Source organism: Cygnus atratus, chromosome 6 (genome assembly GCF_013377495.2).
Source record: "Cygnus atratus isolate AKBS03 ecotype Queensland, Australia chromosome 6, CAtr_DNAZoo_HiC_assembly, whole genome shotgun sequence".
Taxonomy (NCBI): domain Eukaryota; kingdom Metazoa; phylum Chordata; class Aves; order Anseriformes; family Anatidae; genus Cygnus; species Cygnus atratus.
In genome coordinates this window covers 20243186-20263260 of record NC_066367.1, presented here as the reverse complement: position 1 = coordinate 20263260, position 20075 = coordinate 20243186, and the positions used below count along the sequence as shown (strand labels likewise).

Here is a 20075-nt window from a genome sequence, read left to right as displayed (position 1 = left end):
ATTTAAAACACAGTTTATGTGAGACTGGGCAATGTTCTTAAGTGTTATAAGAGTAAGCAGCACTAGATTTAAATGGTCAAGTCTAACCTATTAAGAAGATGAGGATAATCATTTTTTAATATACAATACAAAATAGCTTTTACCCATTATATCATACACTAAAGACCATAAGTCTAAAACCAGGCTGCAAAAAGGATAAATAGATGCAGCAGAAACATAAGAAAAAAAAAAAACTATCAAGCTAAGTGTTTTCTTACCAGGTATAGAACGTAAGAGGGTAATCTGGCTATCACATTTCAGAAAAAAATGTATTTTTCAAAAAAAAAAATAGTTATGACTAGAACAAAGGTTTGGTTTGTGTTTTTTTTTTTTTTTTTTTTTTTTTTTAAAATGTGCAACAGCCCCACTCACCTCCCACACCCCTGCTCCTTTGGCTTCCTTTTCTTTTGGGATAACTGTCTCAGAATATGAACAGAAATCCTATGCTAACCATGTTTGAAAACTCATGAAATAAAGGCCTCAAATCAAAGTTTAGCTACTGGCTACTGCATCCACGTTTACATGTCCGGAGCCATTCAGGTTAAGTAGCTGATTATAACGTTGTTCCAAGAATGATCAAAAACGCCTCTAAATGACAGTGGACTAAATCAGTTTTATTTTTCTTTATTTAAAGATTAGAGGAAGACACCGATAAATAGATACTTACACAATACACAAAGGAAAAATAAGAAGTGCTCTATAGCTAGGAACAGATTTATAAGGTAAGTTTAGGCAGACTGTTTATAAGATAAAGCAGTGAAAGCCTTTCTGATGTTGGCAACAAATGCAGAGAAGTTGTTAGTTTCTCTCACTTTCAGCTGGAACTCTGCTATACAATCCAGAGGAGGAGTACAGGAAGTCACTGAAAATGACAAATTTAAAAAAATTAGACTACTTACCAAAAATTCAGTATTAGTGGTTTTTCCAGGCTTATGAAATATAATGTAGTCTGCTATCTTGGTATGTTTTAGTTTCTGTCATTATGTTTGAGTAACCTATTAAATCATTTTCTTTCAGGGAAGACAAAGCCTCAAAAGAACATACAATTTTTTTTTTGATTTCCAGACCTCCCACTCAGTGCTGTGCTCCTGCTTCAGTTGTTAGAGCAGTTCTCAGCCTGCCTCAAAAACTGAGACACATTCCTAAACATTTTTGTTGCTCTGCAGGTGGGAAGACTGAAAACTGATGTAGCCCAGCATGTGACAAGCCTTTTATTTCAGCCCAATTTAGACTTGAATTAGTAAAAACTGCAGTCTGCTGTGTCCATACCTAGAGACAGAGTCTGGAACATTCTTCTAGAAGCAACTCGGCACAGTACTCAAGTTACTGCTGCTGGTCTTTGTAAAGCTGTCTTTGCTATATAGATCTTGAGTTAAGAGCTGAACGGCTATCTGCAAAGAGGAATTCTGGATTTCTAGTTTCAATCTTTCTCCTATATCACACAATTGTAGGGAATTAATAGTGGGGAACCAAATTTTTTCTCTGCTATAGGCTTCTCAAGCAGATTGAGATACACCTGTCAACATAAGCATTTATTCTTGTGTAAAAGGAAGAGGCAACAAGTATCTGTCCCTGTATCTACTTTGTACCAAACAAAGCAGCAAACAGCAACTCACAAACAGAGGAGTGCATGTTTTCATATAAAAAAGAGAAACTTAAGTTACATTAATGCTGCGAAGTTTTCCATTAATAAATTAGAAGACAAAGATGACAACTAAACTGTATTTATACCCTTCTCTCCCCCCCACCTTTTTTTTTTTTTTTTTTTTTTTTAAAAATATAGAGATCAGATTCTGTCCTATTACTTACAAATTTAAAGTCCACATACCTTCATAATCTCCCTGGTCATTTATGGAAAGGGTAAACACATATGGCTTGTCAGGATCTTTGTGGTCAATATGTCTGAATATAAACTGTAACTGTTCATCTAAAGCAGATACAAACAGAATTCATTAACACTTCGCTTGAGAGTCACAGTGATAAATAAAAATCACAATATTAGATCGTTTTAATTAATGCTTACAATACTTGCAAATTCAGCAAACCTCGTCTCTTCGCAAAACAAATACATTTTAATATACCATCTTCTGCCATTTGAGAAACAACAGTAATATCTGAGCTAAGGAGTGGGAATAACTTAAATAACTTAAAGCTAAGTTACCAACAGTTATCTTCCTCAGATTTGCAAAAACATCTGAACTGCTCTTCAATAACAAAAGCAGCTGTGAGCAAGAGCCACAGTTCAAGGCCAAGACTACGGCTGCTGACCAACCAGCACTCACTGTCAACGATGAGTAGTGTAAGTAAATGTGTAATTAAGAGAGGAAAATGACTCAATATAATACACTAGTCTACTACCAAGTATGTCTAAGGCAATTCTTCAGTTGTGTGAGCTATTATATCCTTCGCTACATAATTCAACGTAAACCACATTGTATCACTGCATATGGAAACTAAGGAAACTACAAGAACTTACCATGAATTCTACGTATTTCCAATCCAAGCCGCTCTTCAAACAACTCTTTAGACTTGCAAAGTCGTTCCACTCTCTCCTTAGCAGCCTTGTTTTTAGAAGATATCACTAGAATTTTAAAAGCCACCAGAAGTACCAAGTAAAAATCAGTAAAGCACAAGAAAAAAAAAACAAACAGTAGTAAAGCCCATCAAGAGCAAGCATGAAAAATGCTTCCTCCTCTAATTAAAAACGCTCACCTTCCTTTTTCTTCATCAGCTCCTCTTTAAGCTCTTGGATACTGTCAGTTAACTCCTTCTTTTGCTCTTCTTCATGGTTTAGGTTAGATTTTATTTCTGTCAAATGTTCTTGATTTTCTGATATGTGTTTATTCTGCCGAAGAATCTCTGAAAGAAAGCAAGAAAATATGAACATTTACAGCTGATGAATTAGGTTCCCACTAGTTAGCACTCATCCATATAGTTTGAGGTGATTAAATAAAATCTAATGAAGTGCATACTGCAAGCATCAAATATCAGGATGAAGTAAAAGTTACTCAGAAGTAAACCTACAAAGTAGGGAGCTCCTCTGATACCGTCTGTATCATATGTGGTCTGCTTCTGCTGCCAGACACAATTTACATCTTCAAAGCACAAGGATGGTGAATCTTGTTCAGAGACAAACTGACAAAAAGTATGGAACAGTAACACTGACTGATATTACACATTGCAACTATTTTTACCTGAGATTCTGAAATTCAGTTACAGAATTCAGAGTAGTTAATACTAAACTGATAAGCTGACCGTATTCTATTTTTAACATAGAAGAGGCATAACTACCCTCACAATATTTAACTAACAATTTGCAATATTTTACTAAGTAATTTATTTTTTCTATCACAGTCAGCAAGTTCTGGTACTTTGTTGTTTTAAGTGTAATCACTTGTTCATTCTTAAGCACCAAAAACACTACAGAGAAAACTTTTAACAAGTCTTTATCTTTTTGTATCATCAGTGAAATCCTCCAGCAAGTTGCTTTCGACTTGCAGTTTGCATCCTGCAACTGCATGTGTTTGATTTCTGTTCTATCTTCATTCTGACTTTACAGGTTACCTTTTAAGAGGGAAGTTAAACATGTTATTCAGCTGCATTAAGTTAATTTTAGAGATGCTAAAGAGCAAATAAAGCACCATACTGTACCATTTCTATACTCCTGAATTTTATCGATCATCAGGTCCCCTTCTTTCAGCTTCTTGGCCCATTTCTCTGTAAGGACAAGAGACTTCAGTTACCCGAAGAAGCCTAGGGATGGCTTGGAGAACGCGGGGGTGCAAGGACCGCGCAGCCTCCTTACCTGAGAGCACCTTCAGGGACTCCTTGCAGGAGTCCCTCAGCGCTAGGGTCTGCTTGAGCTGCTCCGTGCCATAAACGCCCTTCAGCTCGGCCCAGAACTCCTTCATTTCCCTCTCAACGAGCGTTATGTCGTCCTCTGTCTTTACGTTAGACATGGTCACAGGGCAGCGGCTGCGATGACCGGCACAGGGGGTGCTGCCGGCACAGCGCAGCTGCAGGCTGCAGCCGGGCTCCTCCGCCGGACCGCAGCCGCCTTCAAACGGCCGCCGGCTTCCCGCCTGCCCAACGGCCGCTCTCCCACTGGCCGCCGCTCTCGCTCGCCTCGCAACAAACCCGCCGCTGATTGGCTCTAGCCGCAGTCGCACGGTAGGAGCCGCTGGGGCGGTAACGGCTGTGAGGGGCCGGCCCCGCCCCACGGAGCCTGCCCGGGCGGAGCCGACCCGTCAGGACACGCAGAGGGGGTGGTGTCCTTATCCCGCCGCATGTCGCCGGGGAGGACCACTCGTGAGGCGTGGGCTGGGGCTCTCCCAAACGGCCTCCAGCTGCCCGAGCCGCCTCAGGTTCGCGGCATAGCAGCCCGCCCGGCAGCACTGCCCGCGCCCCCCAGCACCCTGGGACGCCGCAGGGCTGAGACAGGCACCAGCTTTGACCCCAGGTGGCAGCCCTCAGCTCGTCAGGGAGGCTGCTCAGCGTTTGTGACCACACCTAACGAATTGCTAGCTTCAGTTTACTTACGTGTTACTCAGGTGATCTCAGAATAACATAGACTTAATATAGCTTTGAGGATTGCTCTTTGAAACCATTAATTATTCTAATAATTTCCTCAACTACTACTAACAAGGAATGATTAGATGAAGGTGGCTGACCAAGAGAAAGCAGCTGACGCACAGTAGCATTTGCCTAAACCTCCCTGGGTCAGCTCAGCCCTAGAGCAGTCCGACCTTTGCTAGGGCAGCATGGGGCTAGTGAGCACTGCTGGAAGGCCTGAAATGTGGAAACAAAGTAAGAGCTTCTTAAATATTTCTCTTCTTGAATATATAATTAAGATACGTCTTCTCAAGGGTTCTATTTGGAAAATGTTCATGCCTAAGAAAATAGTTGTCTGCTGTTGTATACGGTGTTTACTTGTGAACTGACTAAATTGCTAGTTAATCCTCATAGCTGGTCCAGTGCCAATGAAAACACTGATGTGGAAATCAATGTTATTGTTCAATTAACTAAACATAATGTAGCAGAAAGCTAGGCCCAGTACATAGGCCTCCATTAACAGTGTTTTAGAAAATGTTTACTTTGCTGGTTTTTCCTTCCCTTGCAAACATTTGCTTAGCAACATCTGACAAGGGTTATGTAACACTTGCTCTGATCTGTAGGTGTAAAGGAGATGTAAACATTTTGTCCTCTCTTCTGTGGTTCATCAACGTGATTTTTGGTTCTATATTATTACCAAGAATACACATAGTCTCTGTTTTTACATGTCTTGGAAAATAAACTGAGAAGGTACCAAGAAATTAAAAACTCTTTATGTGAACAGATATGATTGTAAAGGGTTATGCATTGCACAAAGAGCTCATTTGCTCGTGTAAAGACCAAGCACTGGTTTTGGATTGTGTAAAGACCACAAACAAATCAAAAGCTTTGATTGAAAACTTAACTGCACATGCTTCCTGACTGTTTTATACAGATCACTAGCTTTCTTACATTTCCACTTGCTTAAATACAGCAAATAGTTTTATTTCTTATATATCTCAAGTGACTTAGAAAGACTAGGTGTATTACAGATACATCGTGCAGTGCTTTGTGTAGAAAAGCAGGGAGTAAAAGCCTATTGAGGAAGTAGTTCTCCATTGCTGGAGTTGAAACAAGTTCTTAAACACAGTATTTCCACACACATTTCTCTATCTTTTCTTTGCTGGTCTCTGGAGCTAAAAAGAGCTTTAGTATCAGACTTTTATAGGTTGCCAAACATCACATGCAGGACAGTAGGTGACTCACATCAGCTGTTGATTGCCTGCGGGATGAGGCAGGACTGAGAGTGCTTCCAGGCATGATGAGAACATCGCCTAAACTCTCTCTCACAGAAACCTTCTCACCTGTTCCAAAAACTTCCTTCTTGCTGTTTTTGTCAACTGTGGATTTATTTATTTTTAAAATATTTTTTGTAAACATGACTGTATATCTAAGATGTACATGTTGCTGAAACAGGCAGAAGGAATAGGAGAAAATTAAAGCTTATGTTTGCTGTTAGCTGTTAACAGCATTATTCTGTGTTGATTATGTCTAAGGTGCTTATTTGTCTGTCTAAGCAGAAAGATAATTAGCAGCGTATGAATCAGCAGCAAAATATTTGCAATGAAAATTAATATCAGGACATTGGTATTAAAAGAGGTTACTTTACTGAGGTGTTGCCAAGACATGCCTTCCAACATTACATCAGTCACGTTTTTGTGGCGCCAAGGTGTGCCCGAATGGTTCTGTCTGAGAAGGAGGGTTTAGCCTGAGTGGACGCAGCACTGTCCCGGTGCTAACCAGGGGTGGACATTTTATTATTCAGAAATAATGCAAACATGCAAAAAAAAAGTTATTGAAATGGTCCTGCGCGTCTTGTACAAGAGAGGCAGTTTTTTCTGATACTATTAAATAACAATGGCATTCAAGACAGACTGGAAGGTGACCTCTTTTATTAGCTAGCGGTCTCTCCTGAGGACGTTACATTGTATCTTGATGGAAATTTATTGCAAAATATTTTTTCCTAATAGAGTAATAATTATTTATTTACCTTATTACAGTTGCTGTCTTAAATAAGTACTATAAATAAGATGGCTGTTACTCAGCCACCAACTTGACGTTTACATGAATACTTAGAGCTAATTATTCATAAACTAGACCGAAAAGCAGATGAAAGCTTCACATTCTCCACTTCTCTTACACACTAAACCCAGACATGTACAAAAGAGTGATTTTTATTGTTGTTGTTATAAATTCTACTGATCTTTAATGGAGAGATGCTTTAAATTTGTAGCAAAGGGGTGTTTCCCCTAGTACTAACATGTAAAAAGCTATTTGGGAAAGATGTTTCTGAACAAATCATTTCTTGGGAAAGTTAGTTTCCACCAGATCACTTGCATGGCAGTCGCCATCCTGGGCACCCTGAAGAGCTCTAAGCTGTAGGGCTTGGCAAGAGACAAACCTCCCCAAAGATCTGCAGCTAGAAAGCTAGGAAATATTTATGTTGAAGTATACTGAAATTTTGTTTTTAAGAGGGTTTTCTCTGAAATCAAGGGACACGTATTGAAGTGGATATTCAATTAATGTACGGAAAAGTATATTAGTAGTTGTTTCAGAAACATTCCGTGGAATTTTAAATCTTTTTTTTTAACTGTAAGGTCTTCTATGTGGCTCGATGCAAGTGATAGCAATAAACAGTACAGGATTTACATCTGCTAAGATGTTTCTAAAAGCAGACTATTAATAGCTAGGTAAAGGTTAGACTGTGTCAGAAGAGAGGTCTCCTAAGTCCATTCAATTATCACGCCTTATTTGTTGATTCTGCTTTGTGTTTCCGCGTGACTTCCCTGACTACACATCATCAAGCTGCGTTAAGCCGTTAAGTCTCTCCTCAGCAAAGGTGGTGAGGCAGTCCGCATCTCTGTCGGTGCGGCTTGTGCTGTTTAGCCTGGGTGCCATGCAGAAAGTGGCAGGGACGTGCTTGGAGACCATACACAGCTGCTTTTGTTTTCTGATTGTGGTTGTTTCAGAAGGACAGGTTACCTTTAATGGAAGATAGGCCTGAATATTAGAGCCAGGTGCAGAACTCAACTTCTTCCCTTGCATAGGACTGCCTATCAGACAATGGTATCGTCAGGCTTTTGGCATCCATTTAATCTCTGGGAAAATCGTTTCTTACGTAGCCACCTCACAGGTGAACACAATCTTTTCCTATGCTGCAGTTATTAATATTAAAGCTGCTAGGTCTGATGCACTAATACATTATTTGCTGTGTACTGTTAAAATCCCAGTGTGTGGAAGAATCTCCACCTCCTCTTGGCCATTCATCCAGAGGAAGCCAAGGGCTTCCCTTGGAAGAACTGCAGGAAAACACTCCCAGCCACCCATTTGGCAAAACAGGTCTTGTTTCTGCTGGGCTGGGCACCAAGAAGGGGGCTGCAGTAGGTCAGGCTTCAGCTCCTCCTGGCGGAGGTGTGCAGCACCCCCACGGTGTAAGCAACGTGCAAGGCTGGTGATGCTGAGTGAGATGATTCTGAGACTAAGCTTCATCTGCAGTGTGCCCTGAATAACGTGGCCTCTTGTACAAAGGAAACAGTTGCTTTTTTGTGCTTTGAGAAAACTGCTGCTTTAAGAGTGAATCTAGTGTCCAACAGAATCATTAATGTATGGATGATGGCTGTATTTTCCATGACTGAAAATGTGTTGTGCACAAACAGTATGGTTGCCAAATTCAGTTTCAAACTGAAATGAACAGCTTTAATGACAGTTCTGCAGAGACCAATCATTTGTGTATTCTTTCTATCCTTTATAGAGGCAACACTTAATGAAGTATACACACTACTAATGTCCATCCTGCAGAGAAATGAACTGTGAAAAAATTCAAGCAAACATGTTCCAACTGTTCATACAAAGGATTGCATAAGTCACGCATTGTGTTTCCACAAAACTTTCCCCACAATTTGCTGCTGATCAGCATGTACTTCACTTAGTTTCGTCCAATTAAAATTTGCAAACAGAAAAGCTTTCCAGTGCTAACGGACTCGTGCTTTCCTGGAGATTTGGAGCCACGTGTTCCAGGAATGGCTGGGTACACCCCACCGATACAATATAAAGGCAACGTCAATCACCTTCTCTCACTTTTTAATAGCTCCCTTCCATGGTTCTCATTCTCCCTGGAAACTTAAGATTAAAGGAACTTTGCTATATTTCAAGTACAGTCTAACCAATTAAGATGGATCTCCTTCATAGCAATGGCGTGCTTATCATTCAGCATTTACAGAGGGACTACAGGGCTTATCAGGATTTCCTTAATTTTATGTCACATGTTGGAGATCCTCGTAATATATTCTCAATTTATTTTCCTCTCTGGTTTCAACTCAACCAAGTGGTTGGTACTAAAATGATATGGGTGGCTGTCATTGGTGATTGGTTCAACCTCATATTTAAATGGTAAGAAGTCGTGTTTATTGTAAAATTTGCCATTTCTAATGATGGTTACTGTATGTTCCTCGAGTTTAGAAAACATTCTGCAGATGGTGAAATGGTAGACTTTCCCTGTACTTATAACCTAGGAATTCACACTGAAGTTATTTAAGATGTGTTTGAAATTAAATTTTGATAAGACAAGAAGAACCTATAGCACTGTTATGGAATAATTTTGGCAGTATAGCTCTTCATATTCATTGTAAGTTTATCATGCTTTGTGGAGGTGTTCTTATATAAAAATATTTTTACTGCATCTTTGCTTCATTTTACTTTATTTTTTTTATTAGGATTTTATTTGGTCATCGTCCTTACTGGTGGGTGCACGAAACAGTGATTTATCCCAATCAGTCAAGCCCATGTCTTGAACAGTTTCCTATAACATGTGAAACTGGACCAGGTAAGAAATGTTGGAGATCACACTGATACATTTAATACAGTGTTTTCTGGAGGGGGGAGAGGATGTGACTTACGATGATTTTGTATGATGTAGAAATTTTGAGGTGGCCTATGCATATGTAACTTGTACGTTGTATGCTACAGCCCTAAGGGGGGTTCTGGTGTTTATAGAAGCAAGATGTCAGAATAACAGCTCAGGTTTCAGCATGAATATTTGTTAAATTAGGCTTGTGGCTGCTCAAATTGATGGAGGTGTATTTAACCACAAGTAGCTGAGGTATGCCATAACTTGAGGAATATGACAGAAATAAAGCAGTTTGACACATTCCCTGTAAGCATGTTCCTGCAGGAGAAATACACATTACTCAAATTTGTCATCCCATATTTTTTAATACTTCTCTGACCCGTTGGGGAAAAATTATGGGCAACTAAATCTGTACAAATGACAACATTGTAAATACATTAGTATTCAACTAACAACTAGATGCTCTATTTTTTAATCATAATCGAAGTCTAAGTCATGGAAAATACTATGCTTTCTGGTCAGGATACCAGCTCACCCCAGTATGGGTAAGCTGTTACCTACTTGATTTCTGGCAAATATTCTGGACTCTGTATAGATGAGTCTTCTGAAAAATTAAGAAATTAAACTTTTGAGATGTAACTGACAACATCCTTTGAGGCTTTGTTAACCTTCCCCCCCCCCCCCCCCCCCCCCAAATGATTAGATGCCTGAGTAACTGACAATGGGTATTTTCTTTATGCCAAAGTTATAGTTGTCATTTTTAGCTTGAACTTTTCCTTTTTGTTTTTATTAGGAAGCCCATCTGGGCATGCCATGGGATCCTCCTGCGTCTGGTATGTAATGGTAACAGCAGCACTTAGCTACACAGTAAGGTGGAAGGATAAATCAGCAGTTACCCTTCACAGGTTAGCATCTCTCTGTTATTGTAATTCATTCTGATGTTTATTTGCATGTTATGTTTTTAATGCGCTTATTTTAACCACATATTCAGTCAGTTTTATCCAGTTCATAAAAACAAGCAAACAAAAAAACTTTATTATGATTTACTTCAACTGAAGTCAAAGAATACGAAGAAGATTTGTGCATTTCTATATGTTGGTGTTTATTAACTTACAGTTATTGCATTGCAGTATCTGTGAATCAGCTCCTATTAAAGACTGTCAGGTCTTTTGTGTCAGATTTTTTGAATTATATTAAATGTTTTTACATGTTTTATCTTTTGGTTAGTACATAAATTTACTGCTTTGATCATAGTCATTCTTGATCATTTTAAAGCAAACACGTACAGAGGAGTTCAGTGTACCATGTTATTCGGCTCTGTGGGAAAGCCTTTTAATTACTTTGGTGGTTGTACTTTCCAAGCTTTATGAGGTTGTTCCCATGTTATGTGGATTTTGTCACCAAATTAATAATCTTTTGTGTTTAAATATTCTGTCACGATGCTAAATATGTTCAAGGTACTAGTGCTAATTTAACTTGCCACTGATGCCTTTCATCACTGGATGTAGCTGCAAGAATAACCTCTCTCGCTAGTACTTTAGTACTGACTTTACTCTTTGATCCTATGATTCTAAACTCTTCCACTTGTAAACCTCTGCTTGGGAAAAATATGAGCCCGATACAACTGGGCCTGTTGTAAATTACTATGTGAAATATCTTAATTTTTAAGAATCTTCCTTTTCCTTTCAGACTGACGTGGTCATTGCTCTGGAGTATTTTTTGGATTATCCAGATCAGTGTGTGCATCTCAAGAGTATTCATAGCAACACATTTCCCTCATCAAGTTATTCTCGGAGTATTTGCTGGTAATGTTGCTAATTTTACTATTTTTTTTCATTATATATGCAAAATCCAAACATCCTGAAGTACGATAAGTTAGAGATTTTCAGTAGTGCTACTCAACTTGCAGCTGCAGTGGTGCTCTGCACTCTCTGGAAGATCAAGGTTTGCTGACAGTCTGTCTTGTAATTGCCTTCCATACTTGCAAGGCAGTATGTATCTGATGTCTGTGACTCACACAGGAAGTGAGCTCTGCTCCAGATGACAGCCAACTCCGACTGCATTATTGCCACAGGCAATACACTATACAATGTATACTAATACAGGCTAGCACTATAGTTTTTGTACTGGCTACATCTGATCTTTATCTGTGCTGCCTGGGTGGAAGGTAGCAGAGAGGAAATGGCTCCTATATGGCTCTACTTTCCTCTCAGGAGGAATCTATTTGGTGCTGGTCATTTCAAGGGGGAGGTCCAGGGCAAACCAATATGTATGTAGTGAGGCCAAATGTTGGGCCCAGAGATCTGGGGCTAAAGTGAGAAAAAGCTAAGTCAGCAGAACAAACTCCCCAGGGGGATTTAGGAAGATTAAGTATGTGGGGGTGGTGTTTGGGGTTGTTTTGTTTTGTTTTGTTTTTTTCCTGAGTTATTTGTGTGTTTCAAATTGGTATCTAGCATGGTCAAACAATGAACACTTTCTCTAGTATCTCTCAGATCTTGAGGAGGGTGACCAGAGCATGGAGTAGGGGCTGCCTGCTCCCATTCTCTTTAACGTATGCAGAGAAGGCTGTGCAGCACTGATAACAGCTTGCAGTCCAGCTGTCCCTTTTCACAACCAGGATAAAATGAATAAGAAAGAGGATAGTTGCATTCTGTGACTTTTCCTTCAACGCTCAAAGCCTGTGTGGGAACTGGTATTGAAAGCTGCATTGATGAGGCCAGCCTTTGAGTGGAGGACTCTTCTAGAAAAGGAGTGTTCTAGTTTACATCCCATATTTGATAGGTTGTCATCTGGGAGATACAGTCAAGCCTAAGGCATGTCTCAGATAAAAAAAAAAAAAAATGCAGTATTTGGCATTTAATGTTTTTTTTTTTTTTTTTTCAAATTATCAAGTATGAGCGGGAGATATTTTTTGTGTGTACCACAGGACTGGTAAATTCTGTGTGTATATATGTATATATTTATATGTATGTATATTTGCATATATGTATATTTTGTCTTCAAAAGTCAAATTCTACAGGGGCAGTGTAAAAAATGCTTCTTCAACACGTGTGTTGTTCCCTGTAACACTGACTTTCTAATCCACAGGCATTCTTGTGGCAGAAGCATTTGAGCATGCCCCTGCTATTCAGACAGCAAGCTTGAGAATGTACATGAAGACAAACTTGTTTCTTTTCATCTTTGCCCTTGGGTTTTATCTAGTCCTCAAGCTTCTTGATATTGACTTGCTATGGTCTGTTCCAAAGGCCAAGAAGTGGTGTGCCAATCCAGACTGGATAAACATGGACACTACTCCATTTGCTGGACTGGTGAGGAATTTAGGTGCACTCTTTGGCTTAGGTCTTGGTATTAATTCTGAAATGTTTATCACAAGCTGTAAAGGTAAGAATAGCTGTAAGATAAGTTTCCGCATATTGTGTTTAGGTGCTTCTTTAGCAACACTGCAGCTGTATAATGTTGTTAAGATACCTACTCATATTGAGTGTTTGTTCTACATTCTCTCTTTTTGTAAGAGTGCAGCTATGCCTCTCACTGTAGTTGCCTTGGTTCCGTACTGTGTCCACTCATTAATGAGAACAACTGAAAAGAAACTTAATTAGATAAGGTTTTGAAATGGTTGGCAGTGTAAGGATGGATATGAGCTGTTCAAGAACTCTCTGCAAAGACAGTTCTGCTAACTCGTTTTAAGATGCCACTGCATCTTTGATGTGCTCCTGGTAAGTAGCCAGCGTATCTAACATCTGCATGTTCAGGAGTGACTTCGGCAGCTCAAAAACATTAAGTAGTTGCTGACTTTATTCCTAGAAATATCGCAGTGAAGGATACTGCAGTATGGTTTTCTAACAATACTCCGAGTCATGCTGAAGTTTTAAAGTATAATTGGATAGTTTTGTTTAGCTACTTGGTGGTCTTTTCGTTCTGTCCACAAACTAGACGGTGCTGCAGTTGTATATAGTGATATTCAATATATAATTTTTTTATAGAGATATTGTGTGCTAAACTACTAGCTAAGGGTGTGACAGTATTACACTACCTACAGCTGTACAGCTGGCCCTATGCACTGTGAAAAGGCCAACATAATTGTAAGAAAAGTTTTCTATAGGTTTAACTTATTGAGCTTCCTCAGCAAAACAGCTTCTGATTAGGCCAGATGAGGAAAAACATTTAAATTTGTCTCAGTTAGACTCTGTAGAATATATCATTGCATTACTGTGATTTTGTCACTTTTACTTTTTAAAAATGTCATATAAATCATGAATGCTAATGATTACACCTTTGATGTTGAAAATGCATGCGTATGATGTAGAAAATACTTGAGTCCTCTACTACACAGAGCAACAAATGAAGAAAGTTATCAATCACGAAATTATCTTGGCATATTCCCCCAAGATTGTTGTTCGTGCTTCTGTACTGCAAAGGTAAATTAGTCTAATTCTCTCGGTTCAAGAGTCACAAGCCTGAATCAGTTAGTGGTTGTGTAAATCCAGAAAATGAAATTGCAGAGTAAATCATTGCAAGTTTATATTCTTGTATGCTTAGTTTATTTAAGCACAGAAGTAACTAATATTTTAAATATGTTTGTTATATAAAACCAATGCTCTAAATATATACATGGTCAGATACTTTCCCTTTTTATTCTTTATTTAGCACCTGTTGTTGCATATTCCCTTTCAGTGCACAATATCTAAGCACTACTTTCCTTATAGTACTGAGTATACGTGCAACGTAAGGTTATAATATGGGTAATTAAGGCTGTCTGTGTGCTATCTGATAACAACAAGGATTAGAAGATGTAAGCATACTATTGCTTTTGGACTTCCAATTAGTGGGGGGATGACAGAAATTTGAAGAATCTTATTCAATTAGGAAAACAAGGTGAATAATTTTGAGTTGGCCTTTGGGAATGCACATGATACAAATTACAGAAGCAAACATAGAATCATTTAGGTTGGAAATGACCTCTAAGATCATCTAGTCCAATCTTTAACCTAGCAGTGCCAACACGAAACAGGCTGTAATGATTAAAACAGATGGCCAATAATGCAGCTTCCTTACTCATTTTCAGTTAAGGATTAAAAAAAACATGCTTCTTTAGGAAAAATAGCACTTTGATGTTGCTTATGTGATTTCACTAGGTTCTGATAAAAGAATGCTATTACTGAAATTGTGTGAAAGCTGAAATTGTTTATTTTCTGCTGCCTGGAATTAAGAGATGGATCCTAATGAAGTTTTCACCCTTCCAGCTTTATTCAAGTTTCAGCAGTTGGTACAGTTGCACGGTTTTGTAAGAAACTCCATGATGGTGTGGCTTGTTACAAACCACCACACCACCCCCTGTAAGTTGCAGAATGACTTTGCCGGTAACAATCTATCACTGCAAATAAAGTTTTAAATTTTAGTATTGTAATTTAGACTTTGTCTCCAAGTTCCCAGTTCCTAAAGGAAAGAGGCCCTTGTCCAGTAGACAATACCCAGTAACTAACATATTCCAGAGAAACATGCAGTAGACCTTAAAACAAACTGTTCCAGATACGAGCTTTTGTCAGAAGGTAATTCCAGATCTTCATTATTCTTGAATGAACTGTTGCTGTATTTATCAACTCTGCTTAATATAAACAAGTAGCTAATTAAGGCTAATTTTTTTTTTTTTTTTTTACTTTTACTGAATATACTTATGGTATTTAAAAATACTTCCCAAAGGCATTGTCATGCCTTCTGAAAAACACAGAAAACATATTATCCATCACCATCTCCACAGAAGTGATTTACATGACTGTGCTAATTAACTGTAGGATTTTACATTGATTTAACTAAAGCATTTATTCATATTTAAAATCTATTTGACACCTTTGAGTGGTGAGAGCAGGAGAACTGAGCCTTACCGGTTTCTGATCCTCTTTTTGATTTTTCTTTCCTCAGTATTGTGAAGCTGCTGCCTCCTTTGTGAGTACTTACTGGTTTTATTGGAAGGGTTACTGGTATGTCAAGCTGAGGGCTCCAACTTGTTAGCACTGCATGCAGTGGAAGCCCAGCCTCCCCCAACAACACAGCTGAAGTAGGCATGGCATGAAGTAGTGGGAAGGGTCAAGGTTCTGCACCCAGAGGAAGGGTAGCTGTCGTAATCCTCTGCAGAACCATTAAGAGAGATTTGAACCCTTCAATAATACCACATCGTGCTTTGGATTGTTTTTTTTAATCGTACAGCTCACCTAGAGAGAAGTGGCAATTTCGATAACACCAGACTGGAGTCTTCCTTGATTGCTAGTTGAGGAAGGACAGGACTGTGCAGTCTGACTGGGGGTGGTGGCAATTCCCCAGCTCAGCAAAGAAAGATCTCATTTTTGGGCTTGCTTTCCTTTTCACTTAGCAGTGGGCTAAGCTGCTTCCTGCATGCATGAGCCTATGCTTAGTCCCCTGCAGGTGCCTGACAAGTTGCCTGACCCAGAAAGCTACATACATTTAAGGTACCATATAACTCTATATCATAGAGTACTTTGTGACACGAAGGGGTACCAGCATACAGGTACCTCCTGCAGACTATTTGTTTCAAGAAAAAAAAATCTTTGAAATTTAGTATCACAGCAGTTCAGCTAATCGGGGCTCCAGTGGTAACAAGCTTATAATACGCTCCTTCCATGGCCATCAGTTCATCATGGGTGCCCCTTTCAATGATGGTTCCTTGCGACATCACAGCAATGATGTCAGCGTTCTGGATTGTGGACAAGCGGTGGGCAATGACGATGCAGGTACGCCCTTCTCTGGCTTTATCCAGCGCAGCTTGTACAGTCTAAAGGCAACAAAGTGGGAATGGCAAATCAAGTCGGGGCTCAGAGCTGGAGAAAGCTGATTGCTTCAAACTCATTAACTGTATTGTGCAATACTTGTACAAGTGACTACAAGGCTAAATTGAAGGTTATGTTATTGGTGTGCTTAGCTGGGTCGTGAACTTAATCTAGTAGCAGTACAAAGAAGGGACAGATAAATATACAAAGGAGTAGAAATTAAACAGTAAGGAAGGCCTTTTTCAGCTGTCATGCTGAATGTTAGCTCAGCCTGGATATGCTTCTAAATTTCTACCATTTCTCTAATCTGAGTGTAACCAAGCCATGCAAACTATTGCCCAAGCTCTTAGGCCCCACACTGTTTGTTTTTTCTGTGCAGAAGCTATATTTATGAAAGATTCCCACTGAATGCTTTGAAACCCAGGGAATTAATATGTACAGTACTTTAAAAGTGCTGCCTCTCATCAGCAGTCTAAGAGCCCCTGTAGCTTGCTGTTGTTTTTATGGCTATGCTTCTAGATCTTTCAAAAAGATCGTTAAAGGTATAAGTGCTGAATTAACAACGGTGAATACTTTTGCGGTGATGCGGTCTTTGTACGGCAGGATGTCTCTGAAGAACAGGAAAAGGTACTGTACATTCTAAGCCACTGCATTAACTTTGCCTAATTTCTGATCACTGCAAACTTACCTTTTCACTTTCTGTATCTAAGGCAGATGTAGCTTCATCCAGTAATAAAATTTTAGGATCTCGTATGATGGCCCTCGCTATAGCGATGCGTTGCTTTTGCCCACGAGACAGCTGGGATCCTTGTGCCCCAACATTAGTTTCATATTTCTGAAAAACATACGAAAAGGGAGATTTTTATCTAGGTGTAAACAATACATAAGTACGCAAACTGAAGGAGCAGCAGGAGAGGCAAGAGCTCTGACCATTGCTGTCTCTTCCTTAAAGAACCCAGCAGAAATAATACTCTGGGAGTAATACAATGTTCAGGGAGGCATCTTTGAACCATGTGTTTTAGTATGCTGACAGGCCTGGAAGAAAATTTAATGGTAAGATGATGGCTGATTTGTCTGATGCAAAAGATCCCCCCAACCTAGATTTGGGTAAGCGGCTAAAAGTGATTGACGGGCTCATTGGACAAGTGCTTTGTTTGGGTGCCTAAATTGTATTCGTACTTTTTGTATTCTTACAATTTATGTCTATATTGTTTCTGTGCATTTGAATACTTCCTAAGTGAACGTGAGCAGCCAGCTTCAAATATTTTGATCTAGGGCATCATACCCTAATTGCAAGACAACACTCCTACAGCTGGGAACAGGAACTATATTTCCTGACTCAGTATAATGCTTTGACTGCTGAACTGTGCTTCCTCTTCTTTCTTGTCAGTTGACAAGACAATCTTCCGTTTTCTCCTAATTTAGAATTATAAATGTTATTTTCAGTTTTGTAAATAGTTGCCTATCGAGTAAGAACACAGGGACAGCTTGCACCCAAGCTCTCAGGAACAAAAGGAGGTGTCTTTGCTCCTACTGGTCTAGTTGTAAAAGCAAGACAAAAAGAATTCACTTCAGCAACTGTAACTGGTTTTGGTGAGCCTCCCTGCAGTGAATGCTGAGCAGCCTGTCCAAGTCTCACAGCCAAGCCTCAGCTGTACTTACTTCAGGAAGTGACATAACAAAGTCATGCAGCTGAGCCTTCTGGGCTGCTTCTATGACTTTTTCCATCGTTGTGTCTTTGCTGTTACTGCCATATTTAATATTATCAGCAATGCTGCAGTCAAATAGCACAGGCTCCTGGGACACCACTCCAATTTTTGATCTAAGAAACTGTACATTTACTTTCTTGGTGTCATGTCCATCTATTAACTAGTAGGAAAAAGGAGAAAACATGAAATGTAATTCCAAAACAATCTGCAAAACCCAAATAGTTTACAGCAGAACTAAATGATTTAGCCATATTACTTGTACTTTAGTAATTAGTAATTTAGTAAGAATCTGCTTACACTTCTTTTTGTATGATGAATATTTTCTGTGTCTGTGATCCAACCAAACACTAAACCATTTGCTTAATCGTAACTCCAACTAAATTATTTAATTGCTTAAGGTTAGCAACATGGTTTATTGCTTTGCTGGCATAGTGATCACAAGACTCATTTTTTGCAAAGATCTCAGACTGGATGATTAAGTATTTACATGAGAAAAAGTTATAACGGCTTTCTAAGCTATCAGTAATTGAATAACTGGAAGATAAACCTAGACAAATGCAACCCACAAAGAATTTGCACGTTGAGGCTATACATTTAGTGATGTTCCAGACTCTTTGTTGCTTCAGTCAGGCTTGATTCTTGCTTGTGCTCCCACAATGTCAACCACACATTACGTGTTCCATACAGGAGCTACCACAGTGAATGCCTGCAGCCTACATAACGCGAGAGGGCAGCTGAGGTTTGCAGTATTCTCATTTTGCCTGAATACATTTGAGTTGATACTCAGGGAGTTGTCTGAACAGTCTTCATTTGTCTGAGGAGCTGAAACCCCAAACTGCATATGTGTGCTACCTTGGCAAGGTTGGACAGTAGGACGCATTCAGAGGAGTCCTTGTAGCATTGCTGGAAACAACAGTACACAAATCGTGCTTGCTTTGCTTACCACGCTTCCTTTCTCAGGGTCATAGAAACGCTCCAGAAGCTGGACACTGGTGCTCTTTCCACAGCCGCTACTTCCAACAAATGCCAAAGTCTGGCCAGGCTTCACAGCTACAGAGAGTCCTTTCAGGACCTGAATATCAGGCCGAGAAGGGTATGTGAATTTACAGTTAAGAAATTCAATGCTTCCCTTGAAATCATCCTAGGGGACAAATAAGAAAGACACTGCAATGAGTTCAAGCTTGAAACTGAGTCATAAAGTACAAAAGAACTCTTCCTCTAATTCCATTCTTGCATCTGTCATTTAAAATGTGATATTAGTGCTTATGAAATTAGCCCAGAAAGAGGGATTAGAAATTTACTGGTGTAGTTGTTCTACAGGTGGTCATTAGTCATCACACTATTGCTCTACTGACATGGCCCTGTACTACACCAGCCAGAGGCACCAACTGGAAGTGGGATCACCTGGCAAATTGGAAAGTTATTTATTTTTAATACAGACACTGTTTAAATCCAAATTTGGTGATCATGTAAACACATCTGTGCAAAATGCTTAAAAAAAATCAACTGAACTTTGACCAGATTTCCTCTATGTTTTTAATATTACAATTTTCCAACTTTCTCAGAATTGAAAACTTACTAAATTCTGAAAGGAATCAAGATACCCTATTTTTATGGTCTGAGCAAAGTATTTAATATACTTGTGACAATTATTTTAAAAATTCCTTAATTCTGAAAAAGCTAAATCAAAGTTAGTTTTTTGAATTTGCTGAGTCTGACTTTTCCATTGACCAAAAATAAAGCATTTTAATTTTGTCTCATTCCAAGATGACTCTCCTTCTCAAAAACAACCTCAAGTTTTTGATACAAACATAAAAAAAATTTACAAGGTAGTTATAAGTGGTTTTATATGTGAACTTTGGAACAGAAAGCAAAAACATGCTATTCTGTGAGTCATCCCAATTACTCCTATTCTAATTCACAGGAGTTTTACCAAACAAATTCCTAATAATTATTCATAATAATTCCAAATTCCTAATAACAAATTCCTAATATTTATCCAAACAAATTCCTAATAGGAATTCATATTAGGAATTTGTTCCAAACAAATTCCCAATCCTCATTGCTTTTTAAATTGTTACTGCAACTTCAATGCTTATATTGAGCTGA

General features: G+C 39.0%; 3 protein-coding genes across 6 annotated transcripts in view; 1 reads left to right on the top strand and 2 right to left on the bottom strand.

Annotated features, from left to right (window-relative positions):
* Nucleotides 1-647: 647 nt before the first annotated feature.
* On the bottom strand, nucleotides 648-4501 carry SPC25 (SPC25 component of NDC80 kinetochore complex). Its single transcript, XM_035572668.2, has 6 exons — nucleotides 3845-4501; nucleotides 3691-3756; nucleotides 2752-2898; nucleotides 2516-2620; nucleotides 1868-1966; nucleotides 648-901 (listed from the first exon to the last, which is right to left on the bottom strand). Exons 1-6 carry the CDS (start codon nucleotides 3996-3998, stop codon nucleotides 768-770), a joined length of 705 nt encoding a protein of 234 aa, XP_035428561.1. The 5' UTR covers nucleotides 3999-4501; the 3' UTR covers nucleotides 648-767.
* G6PC2 (glucose-6-phosphatase catalytic subunit 2) lies at nucleotides 1975-19050 on the top strand. 4 transcript variants are annotated; one of them, XM_035572662.2, is made up of 6 exons: nucleotides 8801-9018; nucleotides 9342-9451; nucleotides 10269-10380; nucleotides 11165-11280; nucleotides 12563-12783; nucleotides 18654-19050. In XM_035572662.2, exons 1-6 carry the CDS (start codon nucleotides 8801-8803, stop codon nucleotides 18666-18668), a joined length of 792 nt encoding a protein of 263 aa, XP_035428555.1. In that variant the 3' UTR covers nucleotides 18669-19050. The 4 variants fall into 4 exon arrangements, with proteins under 4 accessions (XP_035428557.1, XP_035428556.1, XP_035428555.1 ...); XM_035572664.2 differs by lacking the exons at nucleotides 8801-9018; nucleotides 18654-19050 and adding an exon at nucleotides 1975-2338 and having other exon boundaries at nucleotides 12563-15208; XM_035572663.2 differs by lacking the exons at nucleotides 8801-9018; nucleotides 18654-19050 and adding an exon at nucleotides 4648-4845 and having other exon boundaries at nucleotides 12563-15208.
* The window catches only part of ABCB11 (ATP binding cassette subfamily B member 11), a 40282-nt gene continuing 36239 nt past the window's right edge, over nucleotides 16033-20075 (bottom strand). The window contains 4 exon segments of the mRNA XM_035572656.1: nucleotides 16033-16262; nucleotides 16946-17092; nucleotides 17920-18126; nucleotides 18910-19107. Of these exon segments, the coding sequence (XP_035428549.1) occupies nucleotides 16062-16262; nucleotides 16946-17092; nucleotides 17920-18126; nucleotides 18910-19107 (753 nt within the window). The 3' untranslated portion in view covers nucleotides 16033-16061.